Source organism: Pieris rapae, chromosome 4 (assembly GCF_905147795.1).
Source record: "Pieris rapae chromosome 4, ilPieRapa1.1, whole genome shotgun sequence".
Lineage (NCBI taxonomy): Eukaryota > Metazoa > Arthropoda > Insecta > Lepidoptera > Pieridae > Pieris > Pieris rapae.
The window spans coordinates 897,678-925,009 of NC_059512.1; the positions used below are offsets into that span (position 1 = coordinate 897,678).

Below are 27,332 nucleotides of genomic sequence, written 5' to 3' on the forward strand. Positions count from 1 at the left end.
CGGTTTTGTCAGACTTCTTGCTGTCATAGTCAATATAAACGCAATTTGAATGGCCAAAACCGAAATGACAAATTCATTTATAGTCTGTAGCGTGTGTAGAAGGACGTTTATTAAGTTCCGCAAAAACAATATTACGCGCATTCGATCGATTTATTAAAAATCTGTTTTATAACATTTAAGGACATGTTGTGATTTTGTTAATTAATAATAAGTGAAGTTTTAACTGTTCACAATGGCTAAGTAAGTAGAATAAGTTATGTTGGTTAAAATTGATTAAGGTATTTTATGCTTGACTAGTCGTAGACATTAGCTTCTAATGTGATAGGCACAACTTATGGTATGGAGAAAGTAGATGTGACCAACTAACAATTAATGTATAACTTTCTTAAATATAAAATTAACATTTATTTATTAAACCAACCTGTAATCTCAGGCTATTGAGAAAAACGTAGAACTTGTTATAAACTATTTACGTTAGCCATAACACTGTATCTTTTATTTAAGCATATTGTCTAGCACAAACAATAATAAATAATAAAAGGTTTCAGGTAAAAAAATTATAAATAATATTTGAGATAATTTAACTAATTTTATATATGTAGCAATAAATTATTTTATGTTGTAAGAACAGCTCTTGAAAAAAAATTAAATCTTTAGCTAACCACAACATTTAAGGTTTTAAGTACATAGAACACTGTTTAATGCTGCCTTTTGTCTAAATTCATACATAATTATAACTTATAATATTTATATTCTATTAAGAAATAAAACTATAATGATCTTATTATTCATTTATAACTATAATATAATTACCATAAATTATTTATTTTTCTCATTATATTTTTAAGATTAATTAATGCTTTGATTATTACATACTATTTGTTACTTATAATTGAATAATTTTACTGGACTGAAATAATAGAATTAATCTATAACTTTGTTTATAAATCTAAAAGTTGTTTGGAATTAAATAAAAATAAACTACAATGTATTTATTTAATTATAAATTAGAAACAATATTTAATCTGTATGACAACTGTTTTATAGATTATAAATGTTAAGTGATTTTATATTTTTTGCTGATAATTCTTTGAACATGCTATAGTTTCCATCTAATTTAGTAATTTTGTTTTAGGGAAATGATGATAGTGTTTGTGTATGACACAGAGTGTTGTGTGGCTGAAGAAGATGATCCGGCTGATGCAGTTCTTTATTTTCACCCTGGTTGGGTGTCAGATACCCAACGGCATGCTTTGGCTGGACAGGTAATATATATATAGACTATTTGATAATTTTTGTTTATATTTTAGCATTATTTTTAAAAATCTGCTTACTACTCACATTGATGCAGTATAATATTATGTAAAGTAGTCTGATCTAAATTCATGTCATAATAACACTTACTATGGACATATAGTAAGAACTCAATATATTATTGCTGCAAATCTGAAGAATATACAGACCAAAATCACAATTGATATTTTTTCTTTGCTTTATCTCATGGCAATAAAACATGCACTTGGAATTTACTAGCAATAAAACACAAAGATTCGTCTCCAACTGTACGGTAACATTTGCATAATTAAAAACCTGTTCCATTTCAAAGAAATTTTATAGATTGTGCAATTCTTTATTGTCAAGGTCAAAATTTGTACAATGTAAGCCAAACTATCAGTTATATACAAAGAGTAGCATTCAATTAAAAAAATTGTTATTAGTATATTTTATGAATAAAAATAGTTTTTTAATATGTACCCTGAATTAGATTGTAATAGGAAAAATCTAAACAAACACTAACTGGAAAAAACTGTGTTATAATTATCGTTGGCACTCACATCAACCAATTGATAGACTCATTTAAATAATTTTTTTTTTTTCAATATAATGTATACCTTGAAAATTGCAGTTACTCTATTGTTTATGAAAATGCCAAAAAACATGTATGTTTGTATGCCCTAGGTGAACTAACACTAACATAAAATAACATTCCAGATTATTGTCAATTATTGTACAAGCTAATTTGAATACAACATTGTAGGTAATTGTGGTATGATAATTAATGAGTGCTCGGGGGCTTGGTTTTGGGTGTGTCGTCAAAGTAGGTTATCGATATCTACGACTAGTGATAAATAGGTTTATTAGTTCTTTGTGGTTACTTCTCAGAAAGTGATATATTTTACCATACCTGAAACGAAAGAACTTAAACAAGATTTAGTTGGGAGTATTTAATATAATTGAACGGGCACATCACGGCTATAACGAAAATCCTTTTATAGCATAAAAATATATTCATAACCATACTTCATACACTTTTTGACATCATGTGTCAGTTTTATTTAGTTTGACATTAGAATAATCTGGTAGTGACAACCCTATTTGTTTAATTTTATAAATTGCATCCGTTTCTTTGATTGTTTTTTATACACAATTTTGTTCTGCGTTGTGAATGACATACGTCGATTTTTGTATTTAACTCATGCCGGCTTCCTCAGGATGTGACGTACATACTCACCGTACGAATAAGTCTTTATTGAGGTCTTTAATTCATAGAAATAAAATCAATTGGTGCACAGTCGAGATTTAAAGGCTGGACCTCATGATCGACAGTCGTGTCGTTTGCCGCTAGTCAAACTATTTAATAAAAAAATTACTGTCTAGGTGGTGGGAGCGGCTCACTGCATCAAGTCTCTATTCTCTCAGCCGTCGGCGATCACGTTGCAGAGTGGGAAGTTTATTATAAGGGAATACGGAAGATACGTTTTGGTGAGTATATAGGCACAAGGTGCTTAGGGTAATATTCAGAGTTGGGACTAAGCGATGAGTATGACTCCCGGATGTCAAAAAAGTTTTAGATTTGACATATGACACTTGTCTAATATAACAGACATGTATTAAGAGACATCGTTTGGTTATGATTGCTTAACTTATAAGAGAAAATAATTGACGACTTAATTCCTTTTATTTACGAAGTGTACCGAATTCGATAGCTCTGTTAATAGTATCGAGTATAAGAATACGTATAAGTTTACGTTTAATAATCGAAAACGAGCGAATTTAAAGCGAGAGGTTTTGTTTAAATTGGAAACTATTATTACTTATATATTAAGATAATTTTTTATTATCGTTCGACACTTCTTTAATGATATATCATTAATTATGTACTAACAAAAATCCGTACATAATATTTTAGCCGATGTAATTCTTATGATCAGAATGTAATAACGAATTAATGTTTAAAGGATCAGGGTTGAAATACTAACTCTCTTTCTCTGAAATGTGCTCTACATTAGTTTGAATGAAATAGTTTTTATTAATCTTAACGTCAGTGGGCTCACCAATGCCTCGCCGGCCTTTTAAGAATTGGTTCGCTGTTTCCTTGACCCTAAGAAACGAATTAGTCCTGAAATACTTCAGTGGGCGGCTGGTTCCACTTAGTGGTAGAGCGTGGCAATATCTGTTTAAAAACGCTCAGTTGCGTACAGACGTACTAGGAGATGATACGGGTGGAATTTTAAATTTTTACTCGGCGTCCGATGATGAAACCCAGCTCCAAGTATAACCCGAACAACCCTTTCCTTGGTAAATGCGGTAGGAAATGCAGAGATTCATGATTTATGGCTAATATTACGAGAAGCTACAGACTATAAAAATCTGCATACTTTTACACAGTATATACTTAGTAAAAAGAAGTTAATTCTGTTTTTGCAGAAGATTATCTTTAAGCGGTTGTTGTGTAAGTTGTGGTTAACCGATTATAGGAATCCGTATATTAATTACGCAATTGTGTTTAGTTTTATGCAACCAGTCATTTTCTTTCCTGTAATCCGTTAAAACGTCATCAAACTTAAAAGCGCACACATGACACATTCATCAATTGTCATTTTGACAACTTTTGTTAAAGATAATATTCATAACGACACTACTTTATTGTCTAAAATCTAATAAACACGATGCATAAAATATATTCTTTTAAACAAGGTCATTGGTTTACAATTTAGATAAAATGTAGTGCCTATAAACCCTGAAATCCTATATTAGGTACAAGATTATACAATTCCTTCCAATATGGCAGAAAGAAAAAGTTCTGTTCAGTAATAAACTCGATGGATTTAGTTTCACTTCAAAATGTATGGAATTTATATTATTACGAAATCGTGCTTATTCAAGGCTAACAAGTCTAGCATCAGACTATCAGTATCAAGATGTCCCCACTGCACCGTATTAAAACAGATTGACGTTTCGTAATTTTATTGTAACCTTGACCTATACAAGAAACATCTTATCATCCCATGAATGTAATTATAAATCAGTATCATACAATTTTCCATTTAATTCACTTAATTAATTATGTTTCATAGATTTTTTTTTCAATTCGCTTCCCGCTACCGCTTCTATTTCTTCTATCCATCTTCTCATCTTATCTTGGGCCGCCCTCTTCTTTCCCATGATCCTTTCCATATAGTTGTCTTTAAAGTCCTTTTATCTACGTATCTTGCTATATGACCCGCTTGCAATGAAACTTCTGTTTTACGACTTTATGGAAGCCAACCATCACGTTTGTGTTTCGCCTCTTTTTTTTAAAATATTTTCATTGCTTTCGGGCAGGCTAGTTTGGTTTTAATTTTAGTTAGTAGGTGAGAGTAGAGTTGTAAGCCAAGTCTAACATAAACTTAGCACTTAATAAGCCATTAACACAGTAACACTAGAACAATTTAATATAATTATCGCATGATTTTCCGCTTGATTAGTTTACATGCAATGTTTAATACTTATTGTGGGTTATTCTTAAATATAATATCCCCTTTGTGTGTATGATTATTACGATCTTATTCCTAAACATAGCATTGTTCTAAATTTAAACTATAAAACAATGTATAATTCTAACTTTATGTTATACAAATTTGTACGCCATGTGTGGCATATGCGAAGTTTAGAATGTACCACGTTCTTGCAAATAAATTGTTTTTTTTTTTTTACTTTTTATTAAAGTTGCGTGTTGCAATCAAGTGGTCTTCATCAGTATGACGTCCAAATGGTACTTTCCAAAGTCCGAGTTATGTTGATTATGTGTGCGTGAAATAGTTGGGGAAATCTCTTTAATACAGATCTGATAAACAGGCCTTTTTTCTTACTTTAATTTTAATCTGTCCAAACAAATGAGTATTCGGATATTTATAGACTAACATTAATGGATATTGAAAGCTAATATTTGTCATGTTTAAGCAGTTTGTTAAATTGATAAGACAATCCCTTAGAGTATTAAGCCAGAATTGGTTTAATACTCTAAGGACAATCCTAATAATACACGGGCAAGTTGCTCCACGCTGGTGTCATCAAGCGTTAGTTATATCGTGAAAATGATTTAATAATATATCGTATTTTACTAGTAAGATTTTCTTGAATAAGCTGGAATTTAGTTGATTATTTTGTCAGAAGTATCATAGACAAACAGCATACGGGTACAGAAGCTCATATGAAATGAGATTGCACTTATCTAATCGATTTCCCCGTCGTATTTGCAAAGGTAGTGAGAACGCTAGCTTTACAAATAATTCCTGAAAGCTATCTAAATAAAAGCTTTTTTATTTAGGAAGCAAATAGGCAGGAGGCTCAACTGATGTTAAGTGATACCGCCGCCCATGGGCACTCTCAATGCCTGAGGGCTCACAAGTGCGTTGCGGGGCTTTTAACTATCTACGAAAGTATTTCCGGACCAATAAGACTTAGGGTCCTTGAAGAAAATGCGTACCAATTCTTAAAGGCCTGTCAATACACTCGCAAACGTTCTGGCATTGGTAGTGTCCATGGGCGGCGGTGTCACTTAACTTCAGATGAGCCTTAGGTCAGTTTGCGCCTTTATATTAATCAAGTTATCAAATATGTATACTAGAATTAATGTCCACAACATACAAATATTTATACTTTTGGTGGTTGTTAAGCCACTGTCCATGGGCACATGAACCCGCATTTTGCCGTCTACCAGCTTCTAGAGCCAACTAATTTGGAATCATGGAAGCTGGCTCAATTCGAAACTCTGGGGGAAGGGAATTCTAAAAACGTTGCTAATGAAAACTTTTTGAATTTCAAATTTAGATAAATATAAAATACTAGCAGACTCGGCCAAGCGTTGCTGTGGCTAAGGTTTTTGTTATATTACATAGTTGTTAACTATGCAAGGGAAACGGAAGGAGAACTTATGTGAAACGTTGGTACTTTTAACACAGCGCCATCAGTTAGAATTGTATCAAATAATAAACAAATAATTTGCAATAAAATAAAATTGCGACTATAATCAAAGATCTAAGCTATCCTATCTCTTAAGTTGGACCAGACTGCTCACGGTGTGCCAATTTAATTTAAAATCGTTTAAGTAGTTTAGGAGTCCATCGCGGACAAACATCGTGACAGGAGATTTATATATATTAAGATAGTAAATCCCATTTCTCTATCGCATATGAAGAATTCGGTATATAAAAGTGTTCATATTATGTATGGAGAATTCGTGATGAGTTTTAGTTTTTTATACTATATTCCTAGGAGATTTTCCTCGAGTGTTCATTAACATTCATCGTTATAGCGTCCAGTGCACTCGAATCACGGACTAATTAATGCTCTTAGCTAGAACAAACCACTTAGCTACTTGTGAATATTGAAGCACTCTTATGTAGGCGAAGCCAGCTTAGATTATCTTTTATATATTTATAATCCATATTGTACAGAAACTATACCTTGCTTTATTAATAATAATTTTATTTTATATTTAATGTAAACAGTACACACGTTTCGCCCTGCCTTTTTTTCACGGAAATCTTTTATTTTACAAGCCTTACAAATCATACTCTAATATATAACTCTTATATCGAAATATATTACATAAAAAATAAAGTAATATATACAGGTGCATTGGGCATTCTAAGAATATATGATCCAATATAGGATTTTAAAAACGCGGAGCATACTTTATTTAAAATTGTAACTTTCACATAGTTTTTTCGAAATGAACTTGTTAATTAAATTGGTGAAAAAACAGCCAACAAAATTCTCACGAACCACTAGTAACGCAATGTATTATTTGTGTTGTTATAAAATTAAATTAATTTAAATTGTTAAAAAACAGATATACGAGGATATTCCTATAACGTCCGGGTCTACTGGGTTGAAGGAGCTCGAATAGAACTCGCGGCAGCCAAAGAAATTATTATCGATTTATCGTGCAATGATTTGCCAGACTACATTCACAATTTAGTAAAAAAAATCGATAAAAACATCTTTAAAGTGTAAGTTTTAGAATATCTGAGAATCCTGACTTTAGTACTTTGTCCCCAAATCTAATTATTGTAACTCAATTTTACTAGTAACCATTAAACACAAAAAAATAACGTTACATTAATTCTTAATATACATTTACTACCTGTTCGCAAGTCTAGGTCCGTAGGGCAAGAAGAACTGGCAAGAAACTCTCCGCCACTCTTATCGCCAATCGTTAAATAAATGAGATATTTGCGGTAGGTTTTCGTATCATAGACGACGTAAGCCGGAATGTCGCGTCATTTGATCGCGTCTCACGTGGAGTTTCGTAAGGTTTCATTTATTAAGCGCAAAGGTGTAATACCGCGACGACCTTAATAAGGCTGAAAAACACGTTTTTGTTTTGTTTATTCAATGTTGCGATAGCGTAGATAACTTTCTCTCGGCAGGTTGTAAGTTCGATCACTACACTTTTTTTTAATGAGGTGAAAATGCACTAATGCAGGCACGCATCAAGAATGTCGAGCTTCACACGGGGACTGTGGGGCTGGGTCTACACTGAAATCCCTCTCCTATTCAGAGGGGTAGCGACCCTACCCACTACACCTCAGCCCATCACACGCCCTTAAAATGGGCCCTCGGGATTCGCTAGGCATTCTACCCGAGGGACAAAAAGGAATGTTGAAATACTGACCACTGTACCATTCTCGGCCTAGAACATATTGCTACGTATAGAATAAATTGAAAACTTGCTCTCGAATCGGGAATCGAACCCAGTACCACTCAAAATAGCAGCCACATACAAAGACCGCTAGGCTATGATGCCCTTCGATCATCACACTGCCCCAATTGCTTTTTATATAAGATACGTTTTCGTTTCCCTTTTTTTTAATTGTCCCCGTTGTAGACTAGCCGGCATGTCACGGTAAAATGAGGCCTTACTTCCAGATAGACCAGACACTGGGAACTAACTGAGGACCCTCTTCCCGAAGCTTGAGTACCAGAAAACCAGTGTAGGTTTAATATCTCTGACGTCTCACGTTGTTGTTAATTTAAAAACGTTATAAAATCTTACGTGTATTAAATGCCAATTACAGTCATAATCTGTTATAACGACATCGTAGGAACTACTCATATTTAGTCGTAAAAACCGATAGTCGTAAGAGCCTATGATATTATTAAGAATCTAATACAATAGAATTCAGGAGGGACCTTTGATATTGGTCAATATAACCGGTATATTATTCTAAACGATGTCGTCGGCTTGGAATGTAGTTGCTTTAAAATGGTTTTATTTGAACTTGTTTATTGAAGGCAAGAAGAATCTTACTAACCGCAATAGTTATGCATTCATGATTTTATCATTAACGACAGATCAGATTAATAAACTTTTCTAATTGTTGTCAAGTCTGAAATACAAATACATCCTTTATAGATGTTATATTTAAATACAGTAATTCACCGGAAACAACAAACAATCCACATATAACGCGGATATTTCTCAAGTTATATTTCAGTAAAATCACATTTCATAAACTTACTAAAAATCTCAAACAATATCTTGTTAACCTGTCTTATGCTGATACAGAAAATATTCACATAGAAGTCATTAAGTAAAATACAGTTTACATGTTAAAAGGAAGAGAATGGCTCACACAACACAGGGAACTAGTATGGAGGCCAGTGCACTTTACTTCATCTAAATATCCTGTACAGATACCGGCAAACATCTTGAACAAATGTCCTTGCCGGTGCAGAAGCGAATTTTAGGTATCAATGAGAGGAGAGGGGGGAGAGTGACGTGTCGATCGCGTGATTGGTAAATCAGTTGACGTTTGTGTCCCGCGCTGCGATACGATGCCCAAACTTACCCCCACTTCCTTGTTTAATGCTCAAGAAGTTTGCCGGTATCTGTATATTGTGTTTAATAAAGATTTTTATTTCTTTCTTTTTGTACTGTAAAATTTGTCAGATCCATAAATAGTTTCCCGAACCTGAACACCTGTTTCAATTGTGTTTTTATAATATTTAACAAAATAACTTTATTAAAATAAATAAATAAATCAGTGGCGCTACAACCTCTTCAGGTCTTGGCGTCACATTTCAGAATCTGTTTCATGATTATTTTTAAATCTAATAGGCAAGTAGGTGATCAGCCTCCAGTGCTTGACACACATCAACTTTTTGGGTCAATGACATGTCAGTTTCCTCACGATGTTTTCCTTCACCGTTCGAGCAAATGTTAAATGCGCACATAGAAAGAAAGTCCATTGGTGCACAGCTGTGAATCGAACCTACGACCTCAGGTATGAGAGTCGCACGCTGAAGCCACTAGGCCAACACTGCTCAAATTCGTATTCTTAGTTTTTAGAATTTTTTGTAAAACGTTAAGTATTAAATGCAACATCGATCACTATACGCACCTTGACTGTCAAGTTTTGAGTTCAATAAGCCTTTACATATCCGGAGGTGTGAAATCTCGTTTGAGTTAATGAAGTAAGGTTGAGACCTTACGCATGTGAATTAATTACTAAGCATTCCCTTCTCAATAACATCCTTCAGAGGCCACTCAATCAAAACGGCCTTCAACTGCGGAATTAAATAAATTATTTATTTTAATTTGTTCGTACTAGATATATGGGAAAAAGTTTTTGAGAAAAAAGTGTTTTTTTTTAATGTGTAAAAGTTATGTTAATAAAAGACAATACTATAATAAGTTTTTGTAGCAAAGTTAGTCAAATTGACCAAAGATTTTATTAAAACCTTTGTGTGTGATTTTGTATTATTTATTATTGGACAATATTAACCTATATAAATCAAATTTAAAAAGTTCCCTGTAGTGAACCTTTAACGCTGGCAGCATTTCCTCGCTGTATTGCGATACTTATTCGCTAAGAAAAGCACCATCTCTCTATCCCGGCACTATGCACCAGGCGTGGCCTATTTAAATCAATATATATCCAATATATATATATATATATTATCAATATTAATAAGCGCTTGTGCACTTGAACCCCACGGTCAGAGACTCCAAAGGGAAGTTGGAATAAATACTCTTATATTTAAACCGTTCATTGTTTATAGGCAGGGTTTTACTCACCTATGTTTTCACCAGAAAAAATGTATTAACACATTAAAGTAATACAAATGAGATACTTGCTGACGATAACAGGAAGAACTCGAAATTGTCGAAAATAATTAAATTAAATTTTTAATCGAATAAAGTTCGTTGGTATGGATATATTCTCGACTCGTTTTCGACTCTGGATTTAAAAAAAAAATTGACTCATTAAAGAGCTCGTAAAACTAAGTGACATTTATGTTATTGGTTATTATCGGAAACGAGAATGTTAAATTACAATTTATGACAGGTAAAAACTAAACTTTACGTTTCTAATTATTGGCGCGTCGGGTTGTCTCTCTCCCTAAAATATGGCGAGGGGGCCGATGGCTGGCCATGCGTCATACTCGTGAACAGGTGCTACTTGTGGTGAGTGGTCGTACTTCAATTCGTAAATGCGATGATTAGTTGTTTCTACTATATATTTGCTTATTGTTACCACGAGAATGTAAGTGCGTGCTCCTATGTCACCATGCCTCCTGGTGATATAGGACAAATGTTTGTTTTTAATTTATTTTATTACTCTTTATTACTCAAGATGGCATATGGAACATGGTGTAATGGTTGCAGCTGCTTACAAATGATGTGAAAAGGAAAAAACTTGGCCATTAAAAAGAGTAGCGGAGAGTTTATTGCCAGTTTTTCTCTTCCGTTCTCTGCCCTTGATTTGAGAACTGGCAATTTCTTCTAGTTTGACGTTCATAAGTGTACATTATGTTACCTACATGATAATGATTTTTGGTTACATAACTATCGTTAACGATTTTTTATAAATGTGTTGTGCTCGCTTGAAGATAATTATATTAATTTTTAAGACGAATTCTAGACAATAGTTACTCAAATTCTTTTTTTAATAATTGTTACTATTGTCAACAGGCGATAGGCAGCGATCGAAATATCCCCGACTGGGTGCTGAAAAACCGGGCTAACCTCCTCACATCCATGATAAAAGTATACCATGGTGATCTCCAGTCGTTGGCAGTATCCATGGAGGACCAGAAACGCCTAGCTGAGAAGCTATACCAGATCTTCGAGACTTACTTACCGGTGCTGCAGTATGGCTGCCATATATTTCAACGAGTGCCAATGTTGAGTCTTCCAAAGGTAATTTATGAGCTATACAGCATGTTAAGGTTACATGAATGAAATCTGCTCGCAAATCATTCTGTCAAGGGTGATAAATAGTCATATATTTAAAAGAGTGTACTATACTGTACTGTACTGTAGCTTTTAAAAAAGTGTACCAATGGACGGCAACGCAATTACCAAGAGCCAAGTAACCCTCCTGTTTCAAAAAAAACTCACTGCACTAAGATTACTTAGTTTATCCGTCCAAATAGGTTTTTAACGTCATACATTACATATTGCACTTTGATTTATAGTTGAAAGCCTATAATAAAAAATCATATTTAATTTACCAATAGGCAAGTAGTGGATCACCTTTCTATCTTACCCTGACACACCCCGATTTTTGAGTTTAAAGCAAGCCAGTTGCCTCATGATGTTTTTCACCGTTCGAGAAGTGTTAATTGCCTATATAGTAAGGAAATTCAGTTACAGCCGTGATTCAAACACCAAATTAGTGTAAGCCATACACATTCTATTTTCCTTTCAACATATATAACATTGTATATGAGAATAAGTAAAACCTACTAGTCTATAATTTGAACTATTTCTCTGCGCTGACAGAGAACCTTGCAACAAAATGAAAACAAAACACAAGATACTGCGAAGCAAAGAAAATACAATAATAAAAATTACTACGTTAACCAAATTTCCCCCCAATCCCGCTAGTCCCAGAGGAGAAAGCATCTACCACCCTCCGTTACATATGAAATACGAAGAAACACTTTGTTTGAAGCTCGGTAAAGACAGTCTGATCATTTATTCATATGGGTAATACAATGTACACTTATGAACGTAAAAAAAAAGAAATATAATTGAACAAAAAAAAGAAATGAAATGCTTCTCATTTTACATTTACTGCCACTTCTTAAATCAAGGGCGTAAACTAAAGGGCTCATATTGATGTCAATTGGGCAATGATTTTTATTTACTTAATTAAATAATTATTTACGCTTTTAATTATTAACTAAAATATATATATTAGACTGATTCAAAATAATTTTTTTTGTAAATATATCTAAAAAGCTTCTTTGTTTGACAAAAAAACTAAAAATGAGCTTGATAACTTGAAAACTGAGCTGGCGTATGGGGCTTCCCCTTTCCCATTTAAAAAGTAAATAAATAAAATCCTACAAGAGACCAAAAAGGGAAATTTGAAAAAAAAATCGACGATTTACAGTGAGAATAAAGAAAAACGTTTTTTTTTTCAATGCATTTTACATGGGAAAGGGGAACCCCCATGCGCCAGCAGACAGTTTGTAGAATGCATTGAAAGATCAAATAGAAAAAAGAAAGAGAACTGGAAAAACATGAAGGAGGGTATTATATTAAAAGGGCGCAATACTAGACCGCAAAAAACTAACTTAAATATTTACAAGTTACAACACAACTAATACTCATATAAAGAAATGTTAACTAAATTTTGTATGGATTCATTAATAAAATTCTAATAATAGTAACAAAAAAACCAAGTAAGTACTGGAACCATTAACAATACTTATATTTCAAAAACATCTCGCTGAATACATAAGCACAAGCAATTAAAATAGAAACTGAATTTACTTCGTATTTTTTTAAATATTTCTCTTTGATTACGGTGTCTAAGCAAAAGCGGTGGCGGTATTTTAATTGTCATTGCTGTATGAACGGTTTGTATAATATTGCTTGTAATTTGAATTTGTGAATTTTCTTCCACGTCAATGATGATGATGATGATCGTCAAAAATGTCTGGCAATAAAAAAGTATGTCAAGTAGACTTATTTAAAAACAAAAAATTAAAAATTACGCTTCTTAAAATGTTTTTAAAATTCCTGGATTATTAACTGGACAGGTAGGATGCGTACTAATGAACACAACCGCTACCGACAGCCAGATAACCCAGACTCTAACCGAAAGACGACATCACAAAATCAGCTGACCTGAAATTCTTTCTCGAAAATGTTGCTATTTGTTGGCTGCAACATCTATATAGGAATATTAAGAATACCTTCACTTTTAGACTATAACACAACAGAGCCGAATTAGTACGTATTTTTTTTTACAATAGGGCAAACGAACCTGCGGGACGCCCAAAAAGGCAGTCATCTAGGTGCTTTGCCTGCCTTTAAAGGAGGCCTTTTACAGTTTTATTGATTTTTGTTGAATATAATTTACGTTAGCTGTTGAATTACGAAATAAATAAATCATATATAAATGTTATCAACGAATGAAGTTAATGTTCCTTTGAATGAATAGATGGTTGATTACATGCTTGGATAAATGCTCGCGTTGTATAGTTCTTAATTAGACATCGTAATCATTCCATGTCGACTTGTTATCGTTTACAGATAAGCTGAGAATTATTGCTACGTATAATTCTGAATATGTTTGGGTTTTCTTAATGAAATAAATGATATGAAAAATCTACTTAAACACCAAGTAGTGAAAACCAAAAAAACTTAAAGCAAATTGAGTAATCTTAAATCGATTAGTATTTTTTGAAACCGATATTCTGTACCTAACCAGCAACCTATCTGGCTGAAATTTTAAATCCGGCCGGATACACGTTTATTATCCGGTAGATATCGGATTTCAAATAAATATCACATAAATATTCATACTATATTTAACATAGAGAAATTTAAATTTGAATAACAGAAAACATACTACTTACTTGTTTTCTGTTTCTTATACATACATATATTGTTTATGTATGTAATTTGTTCTGGCTTTCTGTATTGTCTAAGTATTTCTTTTATAATATGTATGTTAGATTACTAAAAATTAAATAAATACATACATAGAACCGGAAACTAATACTCAAACTGCACTAGGGGCTAATTATGATGAATAAATACCAATTATACTGTAAAAGGCAACAGACGGTTTCTCTTGTCTTCGTATACAAGGCTAGCTTCTCAACTATTTCGTAATATACACTGCTGCATGGGGCTGAGATTATACAACATTATCTGACCACTACTCGACTGTGTTCGGCCGGATATTCGGCTATCCGGCATCAAGGTTTGCCGAATATCTTCACAATTACGCTTTTGTAGTTCCATTCCGGAGATCTTTCTTTAAGTAATATTTTTACACAAAATACTACTAATACGCTATCTCTTTGTATGAAACTTAAATACCTATACATACTCAGAATACTACGATACTTTATTAGATTTCTACGGATAGAGGGGCCTTAAATCAGTAGGGCGTTGAGCGTTCATCTGTATGTTAAATATTCTGTACGGTACTAGAAATAATCTACTGCCCAGTCTACTATAGATTCAATTGCCGAGTTTTTGTGTAAAGGAAGTTAAAACATTATCTATTAGACTCTATTCCTATCTATTATAAAAACAGATCCTATCTATATATATTATATCAGATCATCGATATACAAATCTGGTGTATTTGCATTAAAAAATAACAATTGCTACCGAAGTTAAATGTCTTCATTGACGTCAATAGCCGATAAGTTTCGTATATTTTAATTCGATTTTTTATTGAATTTATTAATCGAACGAATCTGATGGTTTTTATAGGCGATTGTTTATATTATAGCTAATAAGTAATAAAGCGTAAGGTCGTAGGTTCGATTCCCGATTAAACATGCGCTCGAACGGTTAAGGAAATCGTCTAGAGGCTTGTCTTACACCCAAAAATGGGTGTGTCGTAGGGGAGGCTGATCACCTACTTGTCAGATTAACAAATAATCAGATAAAGAAATCTGAGACCCAGGCCTAAAGATTGTGACGCCGCTGTCTTTTTATATATAAATAGCTAATAGTAATCTCTCTGAGGCTTATTTTAGTTTAGATTAAACATCTAAGGCTTTCTAATATAGACAAAGGCTGGATTTTGTATTGAGTTGTTCAGATAAACCTAAATATTAATAGAACCAATTAGCTAAGTATCGTAGTCTCTATGAACATTATTACTTCGAAAGCATATAAGAATATATAATACAAAATCGAGGCATATATTTCGTTGTGTTATTTATTTTTAATTTGTGCTTAATATAATAATATAATATATAACCTTTATTCATGACATAAAGTGACAAAATGCATTTAGCTCTAGCTAGTCCCCACACAAGAGTACCTGTGTTCTGTAAAAAGTAGGTTTCTGTTTCACAATGTATGGATAAAGTACCACATAGCTATGTTAGTAACCAAATATATATTATTCGGAAGATAAAAGTTCCGATGAAATTTCGCGCTACCTGACAGTCGTGAAACGCAAAAATTGTGTTTATCCTACCAATAAGTAATAAATAGCTTATTTGCTAGCTACCTTTGCAGCAGGGGGCAGCTAGTAAAACATAAATATATTTTTATTCTATTAAAAAAATTTGTCTAATATTCGTTTCATTAAAAGTAGTATAAAATAATATCTCTATCTAAAGTTAAAAATTATTTGCCAAGAGCCAAGTGTTACTCGTGCAATATTTCAGGTGAAAACAGTGGAAGTTACAACGCCTTTGAGAGATATATTTTAAAACTTTCTGCTCTAAAATCTTGAATTTCCCAGCGTGAACACTTTTCCGGCAGACATGAAATAAGCAGTAGTCAAAACCAATCTATTTTTATATTTTTCAAAAACACCTGCAAAATTTATGGCGTATTTTTTTTTTAGAAATTAAGATCACAAAATTGAAAAATTTCGCATTTAATGTTTTCCATAGAAGTCGTAAGTAGAAAAATATATAGTCAACATTGGCTGGTCATAATTCTTTCAGTTTGTAGTGTACAATCAGTATATGTTTATGAAGGTAAATTTTAAATCGTATCGTAAATAAAACAAGTAGATTTCTTTTATATTTCTTTATTTCGTAATCCTTCAGCTAACATGCGTTATATAATAAAGAATATAGCCATTAAAAAGAAAATAAAAATTTCATGTGACGGCAAAAATGTTTAAGAGCTACATGTTTCTGATGCATGTGAACACACATATCTAAATAATAACTTTATCGCTTAATATAGGTGCAACATCTTTACAAATGTTTGTATGTATTTGCTGATACTACAAGATAATGACATGTTTACTTTAATTATAAGTGCTGCCGGATTAACGATTTCACTCCAGTAATATTCCATCAGATAACGAGATTAACAATTCACGTTATATTCAAAGCTAGATTTGTTCTACTTTAATGACGTCGTTTGAACCGCTATTCGAGCGCTCTATTTTTTGCAATTTCCTTTTATGCTTAATTTTTCTTTTTGACAATGACACAATACTGTTTCAGTATTTTGTAGCTTCAAAGGCACGTAATGTTTAAAGTTTTACGACTTTGAGGTAAGCGCGTTTGAATGACGTACACAAAAATGTTTTTTTAATTGTTAATTATTAACGAATGACTCGAAAATTCTACACTAAAAGGGTTCGTATAATGGTTTATTTATTTACTTTTTTTTTTTAGATAATTTATTTATTTATTTATATAGTACTCCTACAGCTAACACAAAATACATATAATAACAAACAAATTTGACTCAGAAAAAGCTGAAATGAGACCCTTAATCAGCAATGGATGTTCATTTTATGCGCACAATTAACACTCGATTCACCACACGGTGAAAGAATACATTAGACCTCGGTGTGTCAGGCACAAAAGCCTGATCACCTACTTGCGTATTTACGAAACAGACAAGTCAAGTCAAGACAGAGTTGTAGCGCCATTATTCTGTATTTTATTGAACCGTCCTTAACATTGTTTGATATTGATTTTACTCCGCTTTGACTTGCCTAGTCGATATTTGCATATTTTTTAAACATCCGGTCGTTTATCTGTATTTGAACGTGGCACTTACTCATGATCAAAGTCGATTAAATTATAAAACTGGTGCAAAAAGTAGTTCACATTTGATTAAACGAAGTATAGGAAAGATATGGTGAAATTATTTAAATCTATATTAAATTAATCGAGAATACTTTTATGCAAATGAATTATATCAATGTAAATTGGTCCCTTCGGTAACTTGCGATCGCCAACATGGCGATAACTTTGAAATCTGGGATTGCCTTCTCTCTATAATTTGAAGTGTTTATCAATCATTGCTTACATACATGTGCATATTTTCAAATGTTTGTGTAAATTCTTTGGGCAATGTTATACTGAACATAATAAATAAATAATATATAAATAATAAATCACAATTTTTTATCAAACTCCCCTCGCTTTTTAACTCTTAATAATTTAAAATCTCTGGTCCCTTGAGTTTCAAATTGTCGAGAGTCGATAGTATTTAATAACAAATTAGGAACAGAAAATCTACGGAATATCTCCCGTGTATTAATATAGTAAAAATACAATTTAATTAGGACTATACGTAAGATTATAACCGTGAGCAACAGTATTACTGTGTAATTAAAGTAAAATTAAATAAAAAATGTAAGTATTTATTAAGTAACAATTTACTTTAACGACTCTGAGTATCGCTGTCAGCTTTGAAGTTAATATTTGTTTTTTTTTACAGAGTGCCACATCAGTTTATTTGGAGTCGATGCAAATTTTGGAGCAGTGTCGAAGGAGTAAAGGAGTTCTGGGAGGCGTCATTTTGTATAATAATAAGTGAGTTTTTATTCAACCATTATATTCAAGAGCATAGCATAAAATACAAATAAGGTATTGGTATATTGACATCTGGATTGTTTCTTGGTATCAATTAAAGCTGTGATAAAGTGAAGGCCAGTCCAGGTCCCAGGAGGCTCATGACCCCATGGGACAACTGGTTCCGTTATCTATATTACTTGGCTCGACGCTCATCTGGTATTTCTTTAGTTTTACAGCGTATTTAAATATGCATTAGAATTATAATGGTACACATATACAAAGATGCGCTATCATAAGTGATAGCATCTTTTAATAACTTAAATCTGTGTTGTTGTTTATTTATTTATACGTTCTAAAAAATATGTTTTTTTTTCACAAATTTTCACAAATTTCACACATCAATTATATTAGATCATAGATAATCAAAGGAGAAAATTTAAACAAACACACACTGTAAATAAGAAAAACTAAAAATCTAAAATTTATAATAAATAAAGTTTAGTCGTTTAAGAGTATCTAACTATATCCTATATAGTTGTGTCCTATATAGTTGTGTCCGTTCTATTCCTTTGTGATGATGTTAAAGATAAGATTCTTACATTATGCATGCAACTTAAATTTCGCTTGCAAAAATAAACACTCAAATTAAGGCGAGAGCTGTAAATTTCGGAACTTATTTTGAGACTTGTCGCTTGTTTATTTTTAGTTTGCGTGTTAGGGCTTGTTACACTGGAGATTTTAGCCCTTTTGTACTGATTTTGTATATATTTCGCAGCCAACTAGTTTACAGCCTAGCCTTTTAACTAAAGGCCTTAAAGACAATCAGCCGTAGTGTTTGTTGTAACATTTAATAAACTGGCTAGCTAGTGAAGATTTTTATGCTTTGGAAAACACATCAAAGTTGTGGTTTGCCTTCGCCATAATGACAGTTCGAAGAGTTTCGGTTCTAGTGTTACTGTGGAATTATATTTAAATTAACAGTCAACATGATAGGCAAGTAATGAAACGTCATCGACCCAAGTCATTTGATTAACTGGCTTAACATCTTCCAGGCCACTAGTTAAACGGCTAGGCTATTAATTGAACGGCTAATATAACTATTTGGCTATGACATATATATTGTAAGCGACGTCTGTATCATTAAGCCAAACAACAATATATAACTGATATGTAGGAAAATTGAATGGGTGAAATACAAACCTCCATTTATAACTATTGGTTTTTTTTTGTCACGAATATATACAAACTCTACCAAAAATATTTCACCATTAAATTACTCTGTCTGCGTTATTTATTTTTATTAGTTACAGTTGACATAATTAAATAAAATGGAGGTTCAACTAGCTGCTTTATACCTTACGAGTGTTCTCCAGGCAACCAATAACAGTTAATTATTACTCAATAGGAAATATTAATAACAAATATCCGCACACTGGACCGTCCCTAATAAATACCGATCTCTATAATATTAGTTGTTTACGTTGGCATATTGCATATTAAGCCAGTGTTAAGTTTCTTGGAGCTGCATCTTTCGCAAACATTTAATATTTTGACCCCATACTGTGTTTGCCTTTACCGTAAACACTGTATATAAAGGTTTCCCTTGCTAATGACATGTTTTAATGGGACGGTTAACAGGAAGTTTTCAAAACGGGTTTTGAGTTATTTATAAAGGAATTTCATTGCGTATATATTGCGCAATTAAGTCGTTAGGCATCTATAGAAGTGATTTATTAATATTATTATAAGTGACGTCTCCTCTAGTGAGGCAGACAGTACTAACTGGTACTTTGATTAGCATTACCAATTTGGCCAATCGACATTTTGTATCGACAGATGGTTATAACAATCCGTCGATTGATTATTCGCACACTTTTATCAATATTTGGGTTAAGATGTCTATATCAGATGATGAAAAATGGATTGAGATAGGTTTATTGGGTTCTGGCGTTAAAGTTACTAGAAATAAACCTATTTACATTTTTTCATAATTTACCAGCCCGTTTAAGACCTAGAAATTATTTGACCTAGACCTAGTTGGGCTGGATATCAAGATATTCTCGTAATTTATTTGATTCATGATTTGTCAATCTATTAGGCAAGAAGGTGATCCTCCTGTGCCTGACACACGCCGTCGACTTTTTGGGTCTAAGGCAATCCGGTTACCACACCATGTTTTCCTTCACCGTTCACATAGAAAGAAAGATCGTAGGACCTAAAAGATGATATCCACACCCTGATGCCACTAGGCCAATACTGCATTCGTACAAATCACCCTATCATATAGTTTAATATAAGTTACATTTCAATAATATCAATGAGTAAATATTTCCAACACTGTAATCGTATACGCATATGTAACTCCGATTTTAAATTATGAATCGTCGACAGTCACACGTCCCACTTTGCATTTCTTTCATTTATTTCAATGTGATGAGAACACGTTTGAACCAGTAATAAAAATCTTTCAAAAGAAAATTGTTTTGTTTAATAATTCTACACATTTGAAGTGTAGTGAAGCTAGCAACTGTTTTATATTAAAGTACTTAAGGTTTATTACATCTTGTGGGCTTGAAGATTTTTTAGTCAAACTCAAACTCAAAAATATCTCTATTCATATAGGTAAACATGTACACTTATGAACGTCAAACGTTTCCGGGGGGGTGATTTTGATAATTAAAAAAGATCTGAACCGTAGTCGATAAATAATGAAACAGAAGATAAAAAATAATTTATTTACAGGATAATTTCAACTCAACTACCACCAAGTCTGACCTCATACATAACAGTTGTAGACCCGTATCGGATAAAATCTCCAGCAGAAACGCTCGACACGGATACGCCTTTGCCTCTTGGATCCCAAGTATTAGTGGTATACGTCGGTAGAAAGACATACAACAGTTTGAAGAAACAATCTAGCAAATTGCAGGATTTCGCACGAAATGGGGAAGAAATGATTAACGGATTCAAAAAGGTATGTTTATGATCGAACAATACGTAGCATTCCTTAAACTATTCAGGGTTTTACTTTTTCCATGTGTTACAGGCTCAAGAAATTGAAAAAGAAAAAGTTAGAGAACATCCACAGTCAGGCATGAAAAGGGATAAATCGTTATTATTCACAGCCGTGCCAGAAGAGGACCACACAATGATCTCGCCTCCCAATAGAGAGGAGGTACCGGGAGAAAAACGAAAACCCAGTATGCCTGACGTCGTCCCGTTCGCGAACAAACCAAGATCACGTCCCAACAAACTCTCCCTAAGCTTTAAGAACCAGAAGTCACTCGATGAAGACGTTAAAGAAAATGAAAACGTATTCACGGGACAGACCAGCGTATGCTCGACGCCAATGGTCGAGTACAAACGCTTACACGGAAATATGCTGTCGATCTGTCAAAATCTCGAAAGTCAGGACAAATCAGACGTAGAACCGGACGTACTCAAAAACATAGAAAATAAAGTAGACGAAAAACGAGATAATGAAACGGTACTCAATTCAGACTGCCTAGCTGAACATTTTATTAACAAACCAGAACCTTTACGAAAGCTAGCCAGTGTTACCGATTTACAGGAGACGTTTAAAAAGATCTCTAGAAATGGTTCTAAAATTATGTTAAAGTCTAAAGAGTCGCTGGATTTATCACCTACTCTACAACGGAAGAATCAAAACACCATTACCATAAATGATCCCTCATTTCCAGTATTCAGAAATGATGGCATTGCAATCTCAGAGTCACTATTTAACCAGTATCTCGAACAGTATTACGCTGGAATGAAAGACAAGAAGGAAGAAAATATGTTTAACTTCAATCTAAAATTATGTGAACTGGACAAATTTCAAGATTTTGACTCGGAATTAGCGAAATCCCCCCAGCGAACGCCGAAGAAAATAGCTAAAGACTCAACGAAGACTCTGGCTGTCACAGATCAGTCCAGACGAAAATCTCTATCATTACCACTGAAATCTCTAAATACAGAACAAACAGATTCAGATGTAGGTTTTAAGAAAAAGTTATCTGGTGTTCAGTTAACACCGCTTATGGAAAAATTGAGTCATCTAGCATTTTCAGACAAATCAAGTGGATACAGTAGTAGGGTTATGACGCCGTTGGAGTTACGCGATATTTTAACGCCCGGCTTGGAGAAACAGATTAACTTCAGTGAAAGGTACGTTCCCATTCCCCAAAATTGTAATACGTATGGGGGTTTTACTAATGAATAATATACTTAGAAAATAGTTCTATAATATTTTTAGTTTAAATTTGGTCATACAATAAATAAATGTTAATGTTAGATGCCTAGATTCCTAAACCTTCTTTCTTCCCTTTTTTTTCTTATTTTCTTTGAGCAATATCAACGTATGATATACATATCTACCTACTATTTTAATCTTTGACTTAGCTACTTTCTGGTACAATTTTTCCAAAGAGTTAGAATAATGGACTTCTGTCTTGCTCAGTTCCAGACCGAAACCAATCCGAAATGAATGGGACAGCGAATCCGATAGTGAATCAGATGCTGAAGGAGAAATGTTACCGGACTATACAGCTCACGCAGTTAAATGCGCTCTTTTTGTGAGCGGACTACACAATATGGCACTGTTGGCTCTAATGGATGTTGAGGCAGCTAATGATCCAGAAACTATTAATTCCTTGGTAAGAGTTCAAAAGAGTTGGGATTAATACCTGCAGCTGAGTTTCATCTCCGGGCGTCATCTAGACGACCTTTGTTCAATAGCTGAGCGTTTTTAAGTAGTTTTTGCCGCGCAGCAATACTAACCAACTGCCCACTGAAGTATTGGCGTACTATTCTTACAGGCCGGCAACGGACTTGCAAACCTTCAGGCAATGATTGTTCATGGACGGCGATTTCACTTAACATCAAGACAGCCTCTTGTTTGCCATCTGTTATATATATAAAAAAAATAAGAGTTTAACTTGAAAGTTCAATTGTTGAATTTCTAAAAGTTGGCTAAAGTAATTGATAAGTGTCTTGAAAAATGTTACCCGATTAGGCTCACAGTTGGTTTAAGTAAATTATACTTATGAATAGAAAATAAAATTATTTGTATAACTGACTTTCCGACACAATATTAAATCGAATTTGGCAAAATATGATAAAAATTTAACATTCAGACATCATCATCAGACTTCCTTACACCACCCAGTTCATGCCTTCTACTTCTTCTTTATAGTGGGAAACATCTCTTAACGCATTAGGTCCAATCGAGCAGCAATGTATAGACCCACTTGTGGCGGGACCTGATGCTCACGATTACAGTTACTTGATGCTGGATCCGGATTGGGGAACTGTGAAGAAAGGTGGCCCATGGGCAGCCATGGACATCGCGACTATGGGGCTTATACACAACGAATTCGAGGATGACAGTGACACCTCGGAGTTTATGTTGAGGTAAGATTTATTACTTCTTCATAGCTAAAATGATATCGACTTAATTTTAATAAAACTTGTGTGAATTTACGTGAATTTATTTATTGACTCGACATTTCGTGTCTTGAGTCGTGGTCATTTGACTGAAACAAAAATAAACACTGTAGTTGTTCTTCTATCAATTATTATGCCGAACATTCTTTAACTAATTGGTCCTTATAGTGCAATGTAAAAGAACTTTCGAGAAAGCGAGTGGGTTTCCTTCGTTGGTTGTATGTTTCTATGCAAATACAGTATAATATAAATACAATTTATAAATACACAAGGGTATCTTAGAGAAGCGTTCCTTTCAACTGTATTTAAAATCGTATTTGTATTCATATTTATTATTAATAATTGTCATTATATATACAAGATTTGCTTTCATAATGATTGAATTAATGCACTCGTTTTATCCCGTTATGTGAATTACCATTGGACAAACATTTTCGTTTTTATTAGTTTCGGTCCGATTGGTCCTTCGAAATCAGGTTTTACTGGGACCAAGGACTTTCCAAAAATACATGTTTTATCAATACATTCCAAAAATACACGTTTAGTCATTGCATTCCAAAAATAAAACCTTTTTGGGAGATATTTTATTGGCCTTATTTTGGTCGAGAAGATTACATGTTTGATATTTTTAAAGTATTTGTGGTTTGAAACTCGTTTATGTTGCATTCGGCCTTATTTACTTTGACTAGTTAGTACCGTGTTGTTACCATGGTTACGGTGTTCTTTCTATATAAAAATGGTATCCATGGCAACCTTCACTCCACTCCAACTTTAAAAAAATGTCAAATCATTTATAAGATACTTATAAAGTTTAACACCCGGCGAAGCTATTTAGAATATTTGCTTTGCTAAAGGAATTTAATTTGAATAGCTGGTTCCGAAAACCATATTTTCAGCTCTCAATAAAAATTGATAAAAACAAAAACCAACTTCCTTTTCTTTATAGCGAGATTTAATTGTATATGAATGAATTTGGCTGCTATCTAATGTACCAATAAAACTCGTTTATATATTTGCAGGAGCGAAGACAGTGTAGTATTGGGAGTGTCCTGTGGGAAATCGCAAATATTTTACCAAGAGAATGGCCAGAGACAGCCTGGCCTTCCTCCACCTTCCGACATTCTTGCGACAGCTCCTTTACGCGCCAGACGAAGATTGCACAGGGACCACTCGGCTTTAATACTATAGATTGGATTACGGATAACGGATTTAAGGACGCGTCCCGAAAATTTGAATGACTTTAATGGACGGTATATGTGAATTGTAAAAATTTTACAAGATATCTCGAAACCAGTTCAATTTGCAGAGAATTTTTAGAAATATGACAAAAAGTCGAGTCGTTGGAACATTACAGTTTTTCAAAAAACCAATTCAGTATTTTATGAGTCATCAATTTTCCAAACCCAATTTATTGTTGTGGTAAAAGTTATTTATTACATTCCATTTGTCATTTCTATTTTATTGACGGTATTTTTAATATTTACATTCCAGACCATATTTAAATCATACATTACTTTATATTTACGATTTTATTTCATCTAGGAATTTTATTTATGAAGAAATGTGTTCAGACCTAATTGAATCTGGACAATAAAATAACTTGAGTATATACTCAAATTAGACTAAACTGTGTCGTTTAATCGTCAATTTATTATTTCGGAATTTTTGTGTATTTGGATATTAGTAATTGTAGATACAATTAGTATAGGCTAGACTTTAATTTCACTAGGAATGTAAACGTTTGATTTTATATGGCTAATGACTTCCTTCCTATAGAAATACTCTTAACGTAGTTTTAACCTATAACAAAGACCTTAAATATCTTCTAGAAAAGCGTAGTTTTTTGGTCTTTGCTGTTACTGGAAGCAAATTTTTGCACTTTATCTTTGTTAAGAGAAGATACTCTTTCGCACTCTATTTTGTCTCTGGTTTTACTTCAGACGACATTGACTTGAAACTCAAACTCTTTTCAAAGGTCGGTGCGCCATATTATCACCTATGTAGAATAAACAGGATCCGTACATATCTTTGATGCCATCTAAAAATGTTTATTTACATTCGATAGTTTAATTGCAATTCGTCCGATGTTTTTTTATGCAGTAATTCCAGCCATTTTGTAACTTGAAAATGCTATTACTAGCTTGTTCCGGCCATTCTTTATAGCTAGTCTGCTCAAGCTTGCCGTCTTGTAGCTCTTTAGTTTAGATTTAGTTTGAGGCTAGGACTGCCTGTCCAACGGAGAAGGAGCGAGGGAGTGAAGCGGAGTTGCGTACTGTATATGTCCATCTGAACGGGGAACTACGTTTTCAATATGCGGAGCGAGGCTGCTAGTACGCGACGAGTCATTTCGAGTACCCGGCCGCGAGCTACTGTTTAAGTTTTACGCAAAATGTCATGGACGGTCAATAAGTTAAGAAACTATTACCTCACATTGCCTGTGGAGAACGTCAGAAGAAACCGAATTCAACACTCGCTTCCTCGCTCCGCTTACTGGTTCTGTATATTTTAAACTAGTTCGCAACTCTCTGTTCACTAAAGAGCAGAGATTTTGTGCAATCCTATTGGTTAATTTCTGTTTCTCTCTCAGCGCCGGTGGACAGGCAGCCTACGAATGATATATGCGTACTATGCTCGCTAAGTAGGTTTAGTACGTCTAGGACATAGGCCCTGGGTTTAAATTTCCTCAATCGAATTAATCTAACGAAATTTTAATGTGCCAGTGGACAGAGTATCGAAACTCGTATTGACAGCTGCCAAACTTGACATGACCTCCAAGGTCAGCCAATGACAATGTTAAAGTACGTAACATGGCAACCCTCAGTCGGGTCGTTTTAAGTGTACATTTAATTAACTTGCCTTCAACGTCCTTACCATTCCTATAAGCGTCGACAGAACTCCTTTGCTCTATCTTTTGCAGCCCTTTAATCTAGTTATAACTATTTATGGTTGTTTAAGGCATTTTGTATTTGTACTGACTTTCGATCCAAGTCAAATAATGTTTAAGATAGTTTTTTGATGTTTAGTTATTTTGTTACTGCAGTATTATGTTGCATTTCTTAAACTGCGCGTGTTGAAGATTTGTTTGTAGAATTGATGTTTTATTTATTTATACACTATTATTTGTTATTATTCAATATAAGGGTGAGTTATCTCATTGAATTTTGAACCAAAGTTTAATATAGGTTGATGGATCAAAATTCATTGAAGCACAAACTTAAATACCATGTGTGACTACGAAAAACCCCTAAGAAACGAGAAATGGCGATGTCTGCCGTACGTCAAAAAATTACCGGATACAGGGGCTTTATCACACAGACGATAACCGGGCTATGCGATGCGCAGCGTTCTCGAGACCGCGTCGTGTACGCTCAGTAGCCAAATGGATTTTGACGAGAAAACACTCGTTCGAAGCACACCAAGAAAACGCTTTAAAATCGCTAGTGTGATAAGGCCCTAGTTCTCGCATCTCTCGTTTCATAACTTCACTGTTAGCAGACAAAGCGCTAATCGCTCGAGACGGTTGTTCGAATGTTAGGAAAAGATTTAGTTTTAAAGGTTTTGCTCTAGAGAAACGATGCGTCCAAAATGTGAAATTAGTTGTCTACTTCGTTCTAAATCACCGCATTCCACGTAGAAAGAAGTGCCAATTATATGCTATATTTATTTATACTTCTATACATAGATATTTTAAGAACTTGAAAACCCGATAGTGAGATTTTTTGTTAACATGTATGTGTACTGAGAATAAAAGTAATAAATACATGAGTTTTTTAATCTACCTTACAATGAAATGCTTCTAGAAATACCGACTTTAAAATCTACTGATAATATCATACACAAATACTTTTCCC

General features: G+C 33.5%; 1 protein-coding gene across 1 annotated transcript; it reads left to right on the forward strand.

Moving 5' to 3' along the window:
• The first annotated feature begins 90 nt into the window (after positions 1-90).
• LOC110997149 lies at positions 91-27,241 on the forward strand. The gene is made up of 10 exons (XM_022265167.2): positions 91-240; positions 1,136-1,265; positions 2,659-2,763; positions 11,246-11,473; positions 17,960-18,054; positions 20,779-21,010; positions 21,083-22,203; positions 22,496-22,691; positions 23,231-23,448; positions 24,501-27,241. Exons 1-10 carry the CDS (start codon positions 233-235, stop codon positions 24,667-24,669), a joined length of 2,502 nt encoding a protein of 833 aa, XP_022120859.2. The 5' UTR covers positions 91-232; the 3' UTR covers positions 24,670-27,241.
• The last annotated feature ends 91 nt before the right edge of the window (positions 27,242-27,332 follow it).